The sequence below is a fragment of the Phodopus roborovskii genome, unplaced genomic scaffold (genome assembly GCF_943737965.1).
Source record: "Phodopus roborovskii unplaced genomic scaffold, PHOROB, whole genome shotgun sequence".
Lineage (NCBI taxonomy): Eukaryota > Metazoa > Chordata > Mammalia > Rodentia > Cricetidae > Phodopus > Phodopus roborovskii.
The window spans coordinates 14,007,550-14,025,564 of record NW_026126571.1 but is presented as its reverse complement, the minus strand read 5'-3'; the positions used below and the strand labels follow the sequence as shown (position 1 = coordinate 14,025,564).

Genomic DNA, 18,015 nt, shown 5'->3' with positions numbered 1-18,015 from the left:
AAAACATTACATCTTTAAACCTATGCTTTTGCAAACCAAGAAACTGCCCAATACAGGGCACTGGAGTCTACCTACTCTCATCTACTCACATTCATTTCCCAAACCTCACCAGGACAGTCCTATTGTACAAGACTTTTACTTGCTTCTTGAGTCTGAATGACATATTTCTACTGGGATTTTTCATCATAAAATTTGGGTCATTTTGCATGCTAGAAAAATCTACTTTTGAGCTCTGTGTATTGGATCCCAATGGACATCAGTGGGTACTAGACAGGTTCTTTATAGGTCCCTGGTGAACCTTTCCAACTGCTATAGAATCCAGATGAGGAAACTCAGAGAGTATATGGGCAAGAAGCCTATGCTGGACTGGGAAATGAGTGTCATAGACCATAGTTGTCTTTTCCCTCTGTCAGCCCGTTGTCTAAAGTATCTAATGCCAATTCTCTTAGGTGTGTTTCATTTCTCTCCTTGCCTGAAGAATTATCTGTTCTAATATAGTAACTTGAGTTGACTTACTCCATTCCATACAAAATGGTATTCAACTTACAATTCCCCAGCCAGGCTGGCAGCCTCTCCCTGTCATTTATTGGCAAGTATTCCATACAACCAGCCTCTTTCTCATTCAAAAAGAAGATGGAGATGGCTGAAAAGTCTGTGGATGTTTCTGGAAGTGTTTATATAGGTAACATCTATGCTGTAAAGGAAATCGCATAAAAAATGGAAGTAAAAGTCTACTACTAAGGAACTAGCATTAGATTTTAAATAGCAGTCTTATATTTTAGGAATATAACCATTCAGAAATGTATTTATTGCAACATGATTGTGTTAATGTCAAGTCATAGGACTTCCCAGAATTTTCAGTGGAGACATTGAAGAGCTCTCACTCTTGCGTGTCCATACAACAATGAATTTAGGGAGGAAATCAGAACTTACTTCTTTCTACCCAGATGCCTGAATCTGTTCTTCATTAAAAGGCCAGCTTATCTGTGCTAGGAAACAAATCCACTGACAGAAATTCCTTCTGCAGTATAAAAAGGGGCATTGCAGAGTAGGGCAATACCACCACTCTTAATTACCTCCGACAAGAACAATAGCCGGGTTGGACTCTGGTACCACTCAGGAGGCAGCGGTGTTCTTTGCTTTATCCATTAGGAAACTGAGACCCACGGGGCATCTGGCACATGTAGCCCAAAAGCAACATTTCTGCTTAAACAGCACAGATGTTGCTCTCAAGTGTTTCTGATATCAAGGTATTGCCTGCGTCAGAATTGATGTTAGACGTCCAAGGGGGTTTTCAGTATCCGTCCTTTTTATGGAAGGAGTTCGAATTGTCCTAGCTCCACTAAAATAATTAAAATTTGTTTTCCAGAACTGCTCTGAATGATATAGTTGTAGAATATATTTACCATGCATGCTAAATAACTAAATAAAGCTTACCTATCGTCTCTGGATATTAATGTAGTTTGGTGGGAGATCAGGAGGGAAGTTAAAAAGAGTGATGGTGGGTTGTTAGGAATAGACAGATTAGCACCCAAACCATTTTCTTTTTCTTTTTTTCCTAATCATTCTCTAGCTAGAGATGTACACCTCCATTTAAGTCTATGTGAATTAATTAAGCCATGAGGAGAAGAGGCATCAGACCTCATTTCCACAGAGGGAACATTGAATTTTGTGTGTGCATGTGTTTTATGGAAGAAAGTGGAATCACAGATTACTCTGAAATACTGTTTTGCCATTCTTTCTGTTGATTTGGAAACATTACCTACAAGGGCCAAGGAGAAAGGGAGGTGGTAAGGGAGGATCCCTAGCCAAAAGGAATTAATTTATGTTGAATAATGGTGAGAATGTTTTGTGTTTTGATACAGTGACTGGTGTGTGTGTGTGTGTGTGTGTGTGTGTGTGTGTGTGTGTGTGCATGCACATGCATGAGTGAGTGTGTATGTGCATGCATGTGTATATATTTCTCCCCGCTGTTGAATTTAGGTATAATAGTGTGAGGACACCAGCTTATATAATAACCTATTTCTTTCAAGGGCTCATATATGTATATCACAGCATCTCTGCTGTTCATACTCCAAACTTATGTTACATTTTTTTAAAATGCCATTTATAGTAGGCACACCTGTCTGTGCCGGCTCCTCAGCCAGCCTATGACCCCATGATAAGCTCGTTGTGCTCTCTTTGCTACAGAGTAGTCACTAAATTTTTATCACCTTTGGTGTTATCTTGGTGTGTTGTAATGGAACGATGCTGAATCAGACAAGCTGTAATTTTTATTGCAGTCATTTCTCAAGGAAAATTTATAAGCTGAACTTGGGATCAAAAGGAGGGAACACAAACATGCCTTTGTTCTAACTTACAAACTGGCCTGTTGCTTGAAACTTGAAGAATGTTGGAAATAAGTCTGTTTTCTAATATTAAAAATCTTTACATATGTAATATGTTAAAATATTCCTTTACAAACTTACAGTGTACAAAGCACTTTCATCAACTAAACTGAATTAAATTATATCACAGAAACTTGATTGTATTAAGTATTAAAGATCCCTGCATTTTATTTCAATTCACTTTCCATGGAACACTAAGAGGAAACATTAAGTTATCAAACAATAATGTATTGGTGGGACTATTTATGACACTACTTCTACATTTAGATGTGGTAATTAAAACTTCATCCTACACTGTGACCACATTGCCTCCAGACTAAAGGCTACTGATAATTAAAATCAAGTGTGATGGCACCTCTGCTGAACAACAGCAAGTGGTCCTTCTGTGCTGGTCGGGGTTCTAGAGAACCACAGTACATGTCTTCTCCATCCAGAGACCTTCAGGGTTCTGGGGAGCAATGAATGAATACTGGCCTTTATTTATAAAAGTTTGACCAATGAGTCCTTCTATTCTGCCTACACAGATATGTTTGTGTCTTCCATCATTATACTCTTAAGGGTACTACTTTTGGTTGCCCTCAACTACAAATGGGAATTATATTTTAATAGTGCTTTACTCCCATTATTGGAAGAAGTAAATTGTCTTCTTAAAATAGAAGTACAATGTTATAATATGCCAAAGACAGTTATATTATGTCTCAGGAATCCAGTGCTCTATATTGTACCCTGCTACTGGCATTCTACATTTCAATTTCCCTTTTGCCCTCAAATATTTATTTATATTGAATTTTTAGTTTATTGATTTACAGATGGTATATTTAGTTGACTGATTATAGTAGATTCCAAAAAAATCTTTTCATCAAACAGCGCTTTTTAAATTTATGGTTTATATAAACATATTCATAAAGTAAACACAAATATTAAACTGTTGTAAAGCAAAAATCCAAAATTCAGCGGTTACCATTAAAAATTTGTATAAAAGTGTTCCTATAATAAATGGGATACATATATATTTTGTTTGCATTAGTTTTGTGCATGCTGGAGAGGAACAAACTACAGGAGAACTTCATTCAGTGCTAGCATTAGCTTTAAGGACCTTCAGGAAATCATTAAACACACCAGAAGGTCAGGGGTATGTATTACAAGATTTATGGTCCATGGTTGTGGACTTCCTTGGGCATTTGTTCTTGTCCACAATACTGTATAATGTTTCAAACATCAGTTCCCCATTCCAGAGTCTGTAAGTTTGATGCATGCCAGCATTAGATGTGAACAGTGTGCCAAAGATATATGTCACTTCTTAAACATCAATCATTAGAGTTGGGAACCCAAACAAATTAAATTAATTCCAATGGCATACAGAGTATTTTGTAGGTCAGAAAGTCCACAGGGCTAGATCAAAACTAAAGGAGGAAGATTGGGTAGGGAACTCTAGGAAGAGTTGGAATGAGGTAGTGATAGTGATAGATGGATATGATCAAATTCCATTATATAAACAAATTGAAGTTTCAAGGAATAAATAAATGGATAACTAAAATACTTTATTAAGTCTTTGAGAATTTCATACAACATACTGATGGGAGATGCCATTATGTATATATGTTTCTCATACTGGTTAATAATAAAGCACTGTTGGCCAATAGGAAAGGAAGATAGGAGGGACTAGGAGACAAGGAGGAAATAGGAAGGAGGAAGGAGGAGTCAAGATGGAGAGTCTGGAGAAAGCAGTATGCCGCCGGCTCCCCGGTAAGAGAAGTACATAGATCAGCAGAAATGGGTTAATACTTAAGGCAGAGCTAGCCGATAAGAAACAAGTAACCGGGCCAACAGCATTGTATCAAATACAGAGTCTCTGTGCATTATTTGGGGCTTGTGCGGCGGCGGGACAAGACTGGCGGCGGGCAGAAAAACCCATACTCCTTACAACATACTATGATCATTTTCATCTCTCAAACCTACACCTACCACCTCTAACTCCTCTCAGATCCAGTTTACCATCCCCACCCCTACAGCTTCTAACTACTCTCCAGTGCACATTACCTCCCTACCAACATAATTTTGTGTCCTCTTTTTAAAACAACCATTTGTCTCCATTTTATCTCTGTGTATGCAATCCTAGGTAAGGGACCATTCACTAGAGCATGGTCAAAGTACCAGAAGCCACCCCTTTAAAGAAAACTGACTTTCTCTCTGTGTCTTTCAAAAGCAATCAACTGTCCATATACCCTCATTTAGGGGTGGCAACTCATAAACCCTTTTCTACTTCATGCTAGAAGGTTTACTGGCTGATCTTGTGAAAAATCTTGGGCAAGCAGCAACATAGCTGTAGCAGTCTTGCCTTGTTTGAAGACATAGTTTCACTCTAGTCCTGCTCATCATTTGTTCTGTCCCTTCTTCCTCAAAAATCCCTGAGCCTTGGTGACAGTATTTGTTACAGATGTTCTATCTGTAACTGAGCACTCCTCTGACATTTATTCTTTGTATTTTTCATAGTTATGGCATTCCTCATTAACTACCATTCAGTGCACTAAGAAAATTCTCTGCACTAATCTATTGATAGGAAAATAAAAATTTACAGAATATCTTGGTACTTTGTCCATTTAGCCATTGTTCCTTGGCAAGACCTATAGTACAAGGCATGAATTTCCTCCTGTGGAGCAGGCTTTACGTTTAACCAGAATGCAGTTGGTTGCCACCATAGCATTCTTGCCACTAATATGCCGATGAGCCTGTCCTGCCAGGCCAGTCATTACTACAGTTCACAAAGTTTACAGCTGGGTAATAAAGTCAATGACTCCTCTCATTGCTAGTAGTCTGCAGAGTTTCTTCCAGTACTATGAAAACTAACCAATAGGCAAGAAGTATGCTAGTTGATACAAGCTTGATCTCTTTTATTGTGGAGGAAGGCTATTGATTTCGGTGTGCATATTTTCTACCTGTCATTTTTGCTGCAAGTGTTTATGAACTCTAGAAGTTTCCTGGTTGAGTTTTCTGTGTTTCTTATAAATAAAATCATGTCATCGAAAAGTAAGAACAGTTTGATCATTTCTTGTGTAATTCCTCAAGCAGGGTATCAAGCAGTACATTAAACAAGAGTTGTGGAAATGGATGTCTTTACCTTGTTCTTGATTGTAGCGAGAATGTTTTGAATGTCTATCCATTTCATGTGATGGAAGTCATCTGTAGGCAGTCTTTATTGTGTCTAGATATGTCCCATCCATACTTAGTCTCTCCAGATTTAGATCATGAAATGATGTTGGATTTTCTAAATCAATGGAAATGATTGTGTGATTTATGTCCTAGAGTTCATCTGTGGTTGATTATATTTGTGGATTTTTACATATTGAACAATCCCTGAATCTCTGGGATGCACTAACTTGATCATGGTGAAGAATCCTTTGAATGTATGCATGAATACACTTGCAAGTATTTAATGAAGACCTTTTGAAGTCCATATTCATCAAAGACATTGACTGATAAATCCCTTCCTTGGCACTCTTGTTGGATCTTTCTCTTTTGTTGGTATAAGAGTGATATTTGCTTTCTAAAAAGAGTTCATTACTGTTCCTTTTCTAAATAATGTGAAGAATACTGATATTAGTTTTTATTTTTTGAACATCTGGTAAAATTTTACACTGAATCCAAGCCCTGGCTTGCTTTCATTTGTTTGTTTTGTTTGAAGATTGTTAATTATTGCTTCTATCTCATGATTATAATTATAATATATTATATATAATTATCATCATAAATCTAAGTTATTTAATTTACATTGGCTTAACTTCAGTAGGTATTATGCATCTTCAAATCCACTTCTTTTAGCTTTTTCTAATTTAAATGAATATAACTTTTTGAAGTATGGTCTTCTCTGAATGTCTTTAGTGTCTATTATAATGTTTCCCTTTCAGTCTCTAGTTTTTTTTTACTTCTCTTTCTTCTTCATCTGATAGAACAATATCTGTTTTATTGACTCCTTGTGATTTTTAAAATTTATATATCCTTAATTTCAACCTTAGTCTTCATTTTTTTCTCCATGTACCAATTCTGGAAATGGTTTGTTATTGCTCCTCTATTTTTTATGACTCTTTATGAAGTTGTTTGTTTAGAATCTCTCTAAATGTTTAATGTGAGCACTTATATTTATATATTTCCTTCTTAAGATCACCTTCACTGTCTCTCACAGATTTGTATATGTTATATTTACATTATTACTTAATGATATGAACTTTGAAATTTTTCCTTCTTGAATTCAAATTATCCATCATCACTGAGAGGTATGTTGTTTAATCTCCATGAGTTTTTGCATTTTATATGGTTTCTCTTGCCATTCATATCTAGTTTTATCATCTCACTGTGGTTAGAGTACAGGTAGTAGTTTCAGTTTTCCTGTTTGTGAGATTTTCATTTTATCATAGTATGTGATCTCTCTTAAAGACAGTTCTATAGGGTTCTGCAGAGAATATGCATTCTTTAGCATTTGGGTGCAGTATTCTACAGATGCTTGTTAGGTCCATTTGTTCTATGATGTTATTTAACCCCAGTGTTTCTTCATTCATCTTTTGGACAGTTGATCTGTCAAATGCTGAGAGTGAGATATTGAAGTCATTCACTATTATCTTGTTTGGGTTAGTCTATGATTTTTAATCTTATGGTGATTGCCTTTAAAAGTTGGGTAAGCCTCTAAGTTGTACATATGTATTTAGAATCATAATTTTTCTGGTGGGTCAATCCCTTTCAATCGGTATGAAGTAACACTCTTTATTTTGTCAGATATTAGAACAGCACTATTTCATTGTTGCCTAGGATCCTTTGTTTGGAGTCCTTTTTCCTTCTTATTGCCATAAGGTACATTTCTTGGTGGCAACAGAAAGAAGGGTTCTGCCCTCTGATACAAACTGTTTTGTCTTTCGATGTAAATTGTGAAAATCAATACTCAGAGTTATTTTTGAAAGTAAGCACTTCTGTCCTTTTGTTGATTGTGTTGTGTAGTGGAGAAGAAGAAAAAATAAGAGTCTGTTGGCCTGAGTGTTTAATTCTTCTCCTTGGCTGAGTACTGCTGGTCCCTAGATTATGCCTATGTTGCTTTGAAGGGTCCCATTATTGTCATGTGAGTTACCGGCTCCACTTGTACATGTTTCCTTAGTTCTGTGGTCTGTGAATAGCGAAAATGAAGTCTGCCCATTCCAAGTTGCTGTGTCCCCACAGTGTTGGTGGCTGCGTAGTACCTAATGTTCCATTCAGAGTTCACAGCAACCTTCAAGACTACGGCTCCATCTTTTGTGTTGTGGCACTAATAATGTCCATGGCATTCATTACTGTGACCCCCTTCTATGAAGTTCTTAAATCCACCTTTGTACATTTTTCTGGTAGGTGTCTTTTATCTCCATTTGCCTGAGGGGAATACCACTATAGTGTTAGAAGATATTTTCTTTCAGTCTTCTGAACATAGAGAATGTTATTTGGCCCAGTGGTAGAAGGGACATGTTCTGTTACACCTGAAAGCTGCAAGGAGAAAAGACCAAATCAGCAACTGTCCAATTAAAACCAACTGCAATTTGAGGTAGACTCTGGGTTGGACAGCTGGCTATCTCACCATAAGTCTTGATTTGAGAAGGTAGACACTGCTGATTTCCTGAAGTCTTTTTATAGAAGAGATGGGTGTTTACAGAGGCGAGAGAGTTGGCTATTACACATTGTTAGAAAGACACAATGAGAGGGAAGGAACACAGGTAAGGATAGTTCAAGTGTTGATCAAGCCAAATTTAGGAAAGCTAGCAAAACAAAAACATTTTTAAAAATTGAATTTAAGAAAACTAACCATATAACCTTAGACAAAGAAATGATAGCTTAAAGACTGTTTTTGAAATTTTGGGGCATTATCATAAAAACTAAAAATATATTCAGTACGAAATGTGTCCTTCCTGAATTTATCAAGAGCAGTCTTTTTTCTGTTTGTCTCTGTATGCCCTTCCTTTGTCCACCCCCTTCCCTTCTTCCTTCCCCGGTTTTCTTCATTCTTCCCCTCTCCCTTTCCTACACACACACACACACACACACACACACACACACACACACACCCATACACACACTCAGGCATACACATACACATGCATGTACTCATTCAACGGGAACACATATATATACACACAGGCACATACATACACACCACACACCATAGATGTAAAATAACCAAGGAAACTGAGAAACATTAGCATCATGAAGTAAAACCTCTGACCTTCAGGGACTCAGTAGTTGATTCCTGGTTCTGTCATTCACTGGCTATGTCATACTGTCCATGTATTCTCTTAACCCACCCCATCTGGAACTTGGGTGAAATAGTTCTGAATGCAAGGCATTCTAGTGTGGCTAATATGTCACTTGCTTGTCATTATGTATTATTCATGCAGTAATGAGTATCATAAATACTAGGTTTTACATATTTACTGGACTCTAAAACATGCTGTTTGTGTAAAACACAATTATGTTATAAAAGTATTCAAGCCTTGTCACCCAGGGAGACAGATGAACAACTAAATTTGTCACTACTAATTTGCCTCTACATTGTTGAGATAGCTCACTTTTCCCTCATACACAAAGAAAGCATCAGTAATAAAACCTTCATATTCACTTTGCTAATGATGTTGTCCATTGATAATTTGCCATGTGTAACTTAAAGCAGTCCTCCTTAAACATCACATTTCAAATTTAAGAGCCCGCAAGTTAAGAAAAGTTGTTTGCTGTCTGGCTTTAGATTAATATCCCTCTTGTTCCTTCAGTTTAATTTCTACTTAACACTATTCAACACTCTTTCATATGTCTCTCTTCTCTCCCAACAATGAAGGTCTCTTCAGGATCTGTCCAAGCAAACAGATATCCCTTATGGCACAGTCTTGGACTCAGCAGTGTATCAGCATGTCCGCATGAAGGGGCTGAACCCTTTCGAGAGGGACAGCATGTATTCGCAGATGTGGAGGATGATCAACCGAAGCAATGGATCAGAGAACAATGTTCTGGAGTCCCAAGCAGGCATCCAAAAGGTACAGTGTGCTTCATCAATAGTATTTACTAGGTTGTCTTCAGCATGGTCTTGGTTAAGTGGAGATTTCTTTCTCTTTTATTGTAACTCTGACATTGAATTTTCAGTTAAATTGTATTTGTATTGCTTTAAAGAAGGTCTCAGGACAGCTCAACATCCTCATAGAGAAAATTCCAGGTCCCCTGGGATGTCTCACCAATAACTTTCCCTTGGAAATCTAAAACTAAAAACTGATTGTCTTATTTTGTTCACAAAAGGATTAAGGATTTACAAACATGACGACTAAATATGTTTTCCCAAATCCTATTCCAAATATCATTCATGTTATCCGATTCATTTAAATGACTCAGGATGCTTTTTATGCAGCATTTGTTTTTAAGACTAAAACTTTATCTTTACTTGTGATTATCTAAAGCTATTTGGAAGAAAAATTTAATCTTGTCAACAAATACAGTTCCTGCAAAAGACTGGTTCTGTTTTCCAAGGTGAAAATATTTATCTGCTTATTTTTCTATAGCCATCATTTAGCAGTAGATACATTTAAAGGCTTAGAAAGGCTTTTGCCTGTTTGTTAAAAAATAAAACTTAAACATCAATTCTTCATTCTGGATGTAGTTTATTTACAAATACACACAAGGTAATTTAGGTCCCAACATCCTCCATGAGAGAACTGGTTAGTTTTTGTTGTTGTTGTTGTTGTTTCTGTTTAAAATTGTGACCAGCGGTAGTTGGCATTCATTAGGTAGTCATGGAGTGAGCAAACGAACAAACGAATGAATGAATGAATATCAATCATAGCAACAGCAATGTTCACCTTTTCCCTATGACCTTTCATATCACAGTAGTTCTGACCCCCGAACCTGAGCTTCCTGCCCAGAAGGCAAATGCTCTGCTGGAGTAGAATTTGATTATTCTGGTTCCCCTGCTTCAGATTCCAGCCTAGCCCTTAGTCTCAGGGATCAACCTAAATCACCGTTGCCATTGCCACACTGGCCTCATTGTCTGGAGAACTGACACTGATTATGTAATCTCCTTTACAAATATTAACAATGCTTATGAGAAAATGAACATGTTTAGCAAGCGGTGCTAGGGAAGAACATGCATGACCTTGCTCTAACCAGAGAATCCTTCCATGCCTTTGCCCTTGTCGGATAAACCCAATTTCTAAAGGCTGAAGTGTTGATTGGAAATATGACTTTCTTGTCTTTCCCAAAAGGGCCTCTGACTCCATGATGATAATGTACTAAACATCTGAAAACGTAAGCCAGCTGTAGTTGTTTGAAAGAAAATGGCCCCCAAAGGGAGTGGCATTATTAGGAGGTGTGGCCTTGTTGCAGGAAGTGTGTCACTGTGGGTCAGTCTTTGAGGTCTCTTTCACTCAATAAGACTGTCAGTTGAACTTGCTGTTGCCTTGAAGATGTAGAACTCCCGGCTACTGTAGCACCATGTGCCTCCACATCCCTTGTTGTGATGATGATGCTCTATTAATGTAAGCAAGCCACCCCAATGAAATGGTGTGTTCACTGTAGATGAGGTCCTCACTCACCCCTCAGGGTTACCTCCCACTGCAGAGAAACTACAATGCTATTTGCGAAGATAAGTATAAATAGAAATCCTTACATTATAATTATATTACATTTCAGTAAGGAAAGCTGCCCAGAGATAGTTTATTTTCTTTCATCAAACACATATAATCTCAATAAAGTGTTAAAAAAAAAATACATGTAGTCACTCATGCATCAGTGTAACCCTTCTCAAATATTTGCTAAATACTAGCTATGTAGCAGACCCCTAGATATGAAGTGGAGATTTGTTCAGCATTAGAGTAAAGGTCACTGAGCTGGAGTCTGGTGAGGAAGACCAGAGGGAGATAAAACATGTTTTAAATGGTAATAGATATCATGAGCATTTTAATAGGGTGTTACTGTTGAAGTTGAAGAGATAGTCTACAGTTCATATCTTTTCCCCAATATCTCACTTTACTCGTTGACAAAAATAATCCCAGTGGAAAAAAGAAGCATGAGCTGAGAAAATCTTGCATCCTGGATTTAAGGCTAGCTCAATTTTTAAAATAAATTCTATAAACAGGCACACATATTGTAGAATCTTCCTGGGCCTTTAGAGTTTTATCATGATGGTAAGAATTCCTAGCTCATACAGGTTTTGTCAACATTAAATAAAGCCACTCTTATTGACTTTCTTATGTAATACCAGCACTTAGGAGGCTGAACTAAGAGGACTATATGTTCTAGACCAGCCTAGGATACATAGCAAGATCCCACCTCAGTACAAAAAAAATCTATATACAATATAGATTAAATAATATGATAAAGGTAAAGCTTCAATAAATAATATGAGCAGAATCAGAAACCTATCTTTTAAGATAGTTTGGGAGACACATGAAGAATTTATAGCTACAAAACTATATCATTTACTACTTCCTCCTTTAATTTATAATTGTGGTATTATAAAAAAGAAAAGAAAGCATGGTATGAGAAGGACAAAGCAATTTCTATTCCCTGGGAGTTGGCTGATCAGTTGAAGAGAGTAAGTACAGTCCTGAGATGTGTCTTCTGCCTTTGAAAGAAGGGTAGTGAAGGCTGATCTCATGAATAGAATAGACAAGCCTGTGTGAAATGTGTTTGTAGATTTTTTTTTTCACCAAATTGGAGGCAGTTGAAAAGTGACTGGTCACAGGATGGGCAGTAATAATAAAGTGTATTTGGGTTTGATTTGAAGGTTTAATAATAAAAAGCAAAATCAGCTATTGAACAATAACCTCCTCATCTGTTGAAGCTCTCTGAAAATTCTAGAATCCAGACCTTTAAGACACAAGGCCTGACTGTGAGTTCTTTGTTCAGAAACTGGCCTTGCACAGCTCATATAGCTGCTTCCTGTTCTCTGTCACTGGTTTCTAATTTGTGGAGACAGGAAAAAATAAATTAAAAAAGAAAGTTCTTCAGCAGTTCCTTTCACAGAAATCCATATTTGCAGTAACTGCCTCATGCAGAAACTCACATCGACTGTGATGAACAGTCCTCCCAATCTATAACTTTGCATAGATCTCATTAATGTCGTAGGCGCTGCTTATTCTTAATTGAGCTACTAGTTCCCTTCCTGGAATGTATAACCTGATCCCCTCAAGTATCTTTGTTTTGTTGTGGCAGAGACACCTGTGTAAACGAACAGTACATTGAGAGTTCAAATTCTTGAAAGACAATCACATGTACTGAGCCATGCTAATTAAACTAAAACGGATGGGTTGCTATGTTCTGCCTGGGGATTTTTACATAAGTATTCAAAAGGTATGGTTTGGGAAAGGTAACAGATTCTTTTTTCAGGAAGTTAAGAGTTATTTCTGAGTACCTTCTGTGTATCAGGCAGTCGTCTCAGCGGTGAAGAGAAATGGGAACAAATGCTTCCCTGGAGTTAACCTTTTAGCAAGGGGAACAGACAATAAAAAAGAAAGACAAGACTATTGTATGTTCAGGAGTGACAAAAGCTAAAGAATAAAAAAACTGCAGAGGAAGGTTTGGAGTGGGAACAAGCTGGTTGTTCCAACTCCTTCGATCTGGTAACCAAGGAAGGTTTCACCGTGACAGAGACGTTGGTATAAAAACTTGATGCAGTGGAGAGTGGGGTGTGACAGAGTGACAGAGAGAGATTGAGAAATACTGGTATGTTCCTGGGCAAAATATTTTTACACAGAGAGTCAGCCAGTGCAATGGCTCCTAGGTGGGCAATGCCTGGATTTTCCTAGAATATGAAGGAGAATATGACCTGGTGAAATAAGCCTACAGGGTCTGTATCAGACATTCAACAAGAGTTAGACAGTCAAGAAGTAAAGTGGAGAAAAGCACGTGGGGTCTTGCTCCTTAAGCATGGCCCTCTGAGATGACAGCAAAAGCCGCACCTGAGAGTTGATGATAAACACAGACTCTGGGCCCCACCCAAGTCCTCTGAAAGTGACCCTTAGTCTTACAAGATCTGAGAATGGAAGACTAACTAGAATATTCTGATTTGGCTTTCATCTGTGAGAGATAGGAAGCTCAAGAGGGTTCTAAACAGAAATGAATCTAACAAGCCACATTTTGACAAAACACCTTTTGGGGGAAAAACAAACACCTAATGTAGCATGTGGATGCTGGATATAAGAAGGAAGCCCACACCGGGAACTTGACAATGGTCTAAAAATTACAGCATGGCAAGTTCACCCCTGTTGAACCCCCAAGTAGCCTGTAACACTGAGCAGTCACGGGCATCTATCAGGCTATTTAGCTGGGTGAGGAAGAGAGGTGAGACAGATGACTTCCAAGAGTTGATAGAGAAAGCACCAGGTTACACGTGAGGAACTGACCAGGAATATAGGGTCCCTTGTGCAACAGGGAGAAGTCTGATTATGACGAGGGCATTCACTTGTAATGGCCTGGTAAACCCTGTGCTGGTGAACAAATCCTTTTAGAACTGCAGCAATGGTGAGAACGGGAGTCCTGGGAACACTGAGAATCTGTTGCTTATCAGGACTCCAAAGGATCAGGATGGTATGTAAATCATTCTCCAGCTCATGGTGGCAGAATGGTGTGGAAGCTCAGGTAGCAACCATGAAGGGTAGTGGTACTGAAAGCAGCAGTATTTGACCTAAATGATTGCATCCATGGGTTTGGAAAGTCACTGGTACTGCCTTAGTTTGCTTTCAGCTGGTTTAACTAAGCACTGCTTGGAGGAAGTCAGGGAAGGAACTCAAGCAGGAACCTGGAGGCAGGAACTGAAAGCAGAAACCATGGAGGGATGGCTTGGTATGACTGGCTTGCTCAGCTTGTCATAACAAAATGGAAATTAAAGCCAAGACAACAGGTAGGTCCATATAAACAAACCAGTGTCACGTGTTGGGAAAGACTAGGGCTAGCCAATGAATTCCAGACCCTGTGAACTGATGAAATAAGCCTACCCCATTCACTAAGATCTGGCTAAAATCTTGGCTGCGAGCCTGGAAAAATGGCTCATCAATTAAGACCATCTGAGGCTTTTGCAGAGACCTGAGTCTGGTTTCCACACCCATATGACGGCCCACAACTATTGGTGACTCCAATGACCTCTTCTGACCTCCATGGATACCAGGCATGCGTGTGGAAGGGAAAAGCATTCATATCCACAAAATAAAAATAAAAATGTATTTTTAAATAAGGCATACTGAACATGCAATTTTATGAACTCATTCAAACACACGCCAATTTGTTATTTATCCAGAATTCCTCTAGGTATTAAAAAGCCCAATGGAACAAGCAAAGTCTCTGGCCCGAGAGAGATATAATGTGGTGGAAGGAAGACAGAGACGTATGTAAGTGAGTGCTACAAAGAAGCATCGAAGCTGATGGCATACTCCTATAAACTCAATGATCTTGAGGCTCCAGTAATAACCTATCAAAAAAAAAAAAAAAAAAAAAAAAAGCCTGTAGAACTCAGTTTCACAGCAGAGACTCAATAAACAGATAGCAAGCTAAGAAACAATGAAAAAGTCAGAGTGCATGGGAACAGAAACAGGAATGTTACAAGTATATTGGGTGGCCAGAGACAGCTCTGGGTACATGCCAATAGAGGCCTGAAGGAGAAGAGCCTGGGAGCCTTAGAACTATGCAGACAGTGAAAGATAGAAACCAGGAAGCTCACAGGCCCAGGAAATAAGCTACACACTGCAGACTTCCTGCATCCGAGACCTGCCTGCAATGCTGGAAGAATGGCAAGAATTCCCCTGTGGCTGGCCATGGCAGAATGCTGTGTGAGGAAGGGATGGAGGAAGGGGTTGGGACCTGGACGGGCCCTAGGCTATGGGGAATCCTGATGCTCAGATCTCACTCAGGCTCCAGGTATGAAATGAAATGAGAAATGGAAGACATTTGGAAGAAATAAAAGTTCCCAGTAGGAATGTTCACAATCTAATGGCAGCTTTTGAGCAGAACAGTGATATGATCATTTCATGAGAAACACTAACCTCTAACAATAATCCACACAAAACTTGCTGGTGGTTGGCCCCATATTGTCAAGGTGCAGGAAAGTAGTTCAAAATACCTTGAGGTTAGAGAGTTTTCCCTAAGTTTAAACACGGGGTAAGAGGAAAAGAGCTGGTGGTTCTGAGCCAATGGTGTTAGTCCAATCAGAAAAAATGATGTTGCCATCCATGGAAACTTAAAGAAAGTAAGAGGGGAAGCAGGATTAGAAAGGCAAAGGTAAATCTGCCCTTGGCACAGTACTTAATCTGACATTTAATTATAGTGCTCTAGATTATGTCTATGGACATAAGACTGAATGACGTCATTGAATATTTAAAGGAAACCAAGACAGAAAGGGCAAAGCCACAGGTCAGGAAAGGCTCTGCTATTTAGGGGGAAGGGAAGTTAAGGAAGAATGGGTTTAGCAGCAGATGCAGGTGAAATGGGTTTCAAGGAATTCAGCAGATTCACTAGATCTGAAATGATGCTCACAAATCCAACACGGTAGCTCCAGAGACACTTCCTTAATTCAATTATCCACACTCTCTGGTGACTTTCAAATCCAGTGCAGAGTAAGTAGAAAAGTCTCTCTCTCTCTCTCTCTCTCTCTCTCTCTCTCTCTCTCTCTCTCTCTCTCTCCCTCCCTCCCTCCCTCCCTCCCTCCCTCCCTCCCTCTCTCTCTCTCTCTCTCTCTCTCTCTCTCTCTCTCTTCTCTGTGTGTGTGTCTTTAAATAGTAGAGAGGCCCAGAAACTTAGAGGATGATGCTCCTGTTTAGAGATGTAGACTGATCTCCAAATGAAATCAGGATGCAAGGGAGGTCTAGACAAGAAAGTAAGTAAGCCATTGCTGTGGGAGCTCTTCCTCCAGGCAGGGCCATATGCCAAATGAATAGAGTCACTGGCCAGCACCAAAGCTATGGCTTTGTTGAATTCTTGAGTGAGGAAGATGCTGACTATGTCGTTAAGATTATGAACATGATCAAACTCTTTGCAAGCTGATATGGGTGAACAAAGGCATCAGCTCACAACAAAAACCTGGTTGTAGGAGACAACATTTTCACTGGGAACCTGGACCCAAAAATTGATGTGAAGCTGCTTTATGATCATTTCAGCATCTTTGGGATCATCCTAAAAAACTCCAAGATCATGCAGGACCCTGATACAGACAACTCCAAGGGTTATGCGTTCAAGAAAATGTGAAATGTGGTACATTTACACAACAGAGTATTTTTCATTTGAAAAAAAAAAATAAACAATAACATCATGAAATCTGCAAGCAAATGGATGGAACTAGAAAGCCTTACCTTTTCTGAGGAGTGGATGATGGTGGGGTGGGAGAGGTGCGGGAGGGGAAGGAGAGAAGGGAGAACTGTGGTTGATATGGAAAATGAATTTAAAAAAAATAAAATTGTTTGTACATGCAAGGGAATTTTATTCAGCTGTAAATAAAAAGCTATTTGCAGGAAAATGGAAAAAAGTAAAAATAAAATACCATGTATTCTCTTAAAAAAAAAATCTTTCTGCTTCATTTGATGCCTTGGATGCAGCACTTGAGGCCATGAATGAGCAATACCTTTGTAACTGCCCTATTACAGTGTCTTATGCCTTCAAGAAGGACTCTAAGGGTGAGTGCCATGGCTCAGCAGATGAATGATTTCTGGTCACCCAGAAACCAGAGTCCCAGGCTAACCACCTTGGCAGCTATTTGCAGATACACCCTCTCCACTCTCCCCCTCTGTCCTGGGCTTCCTTCCCTCACTAGGCATGCCTCCTCCCTGCTCCTTTCTCTATCCAGTGCCACCTCCTGGAGCCCTCCTCCTCGGATAACCCCAACCATGCCCCCACCACCGATGCCACCTAGGGGGTGGAGGACATGCCACCCCCCCCCCAGGAGTAGGAACTCCAGAATCTGGGCATCCTTATCACAGATATTCAAGTCCTCATCCATTCCCACCAGGTGGGATGCTCCACCGAGGGATGTCTCCTCTCAGATGCAACTGCCCCACCATGCCTACCAAGGCCTAGGACATTCCATTCAGACCACTAGGCTCTAGGCGCGCGGGGGGGGGGGGGCAGCCAACAACCAGGTCACCTCCTGGAATGCCTCATCCCAGAACTCCTCTGGTGGCATGCCCCTCCCCCACATCAGGGCCTCCTTTTGGATCTCTCATGGGTCATCCAGGTCCCATGCCTCCACACAGTATGCAAGAGCATCCTCCACTGATGCCCCCTATGGAGACACTGGTCCTCTGAGGACCCCTCCCTATGGCTACCAGCAGGGCCTCTCCTTACACCCAGAACCACTCCAGGTCCCCAGTTCCACTCTGTGGTCTGCTTCAGGCCTACTTCCTCAGTAAATTGCCATCCTTTGACTCCTTCTTATATCCTTCCAGTATCTTCCTGCTTGAACCAATCAGAATTGCTATAGCTTGTCAGGGCTAATGTACTGACTCCTATTCACAACTCTGTACTCATTTTAATTCTATCTTTTTCCACAGGGGAGACAGTTCTTCATTTTTTTTGTGGTAAATTGTTGACCCTAATTGTTGTACATATTTATAGAGAAAATAAAGGTATACTTCTTGCTTTAAAAAAGCAAGTTCCTCCA

The 18,015-nt window shown here is 39.4% G+C and overlaps 1 protein-coding gene across 1 annotated transcript in view; it reads left to right on the top strand.

The window, feature by feature from the left end:
• The window catches only part of Grid2 (glutamate ionotropic receptor delta type subunit 2), a 1,241,117-nt gene that overhangs the window by 1,019,596 nt on the left and 203,506 nt on the right, over positions 1–18,015 (top strand). The window contains exon 13 of the mRNA XM_051202902.1: positions 9,226–9,421. Within this exon, the coding sequence (XP_051058859.1) occupies positions 9,226–9,421 (196 nt within the window). The remainder of the gene's footprint in view (positions 1–9,225; positions 9,422–18,015) is intronic.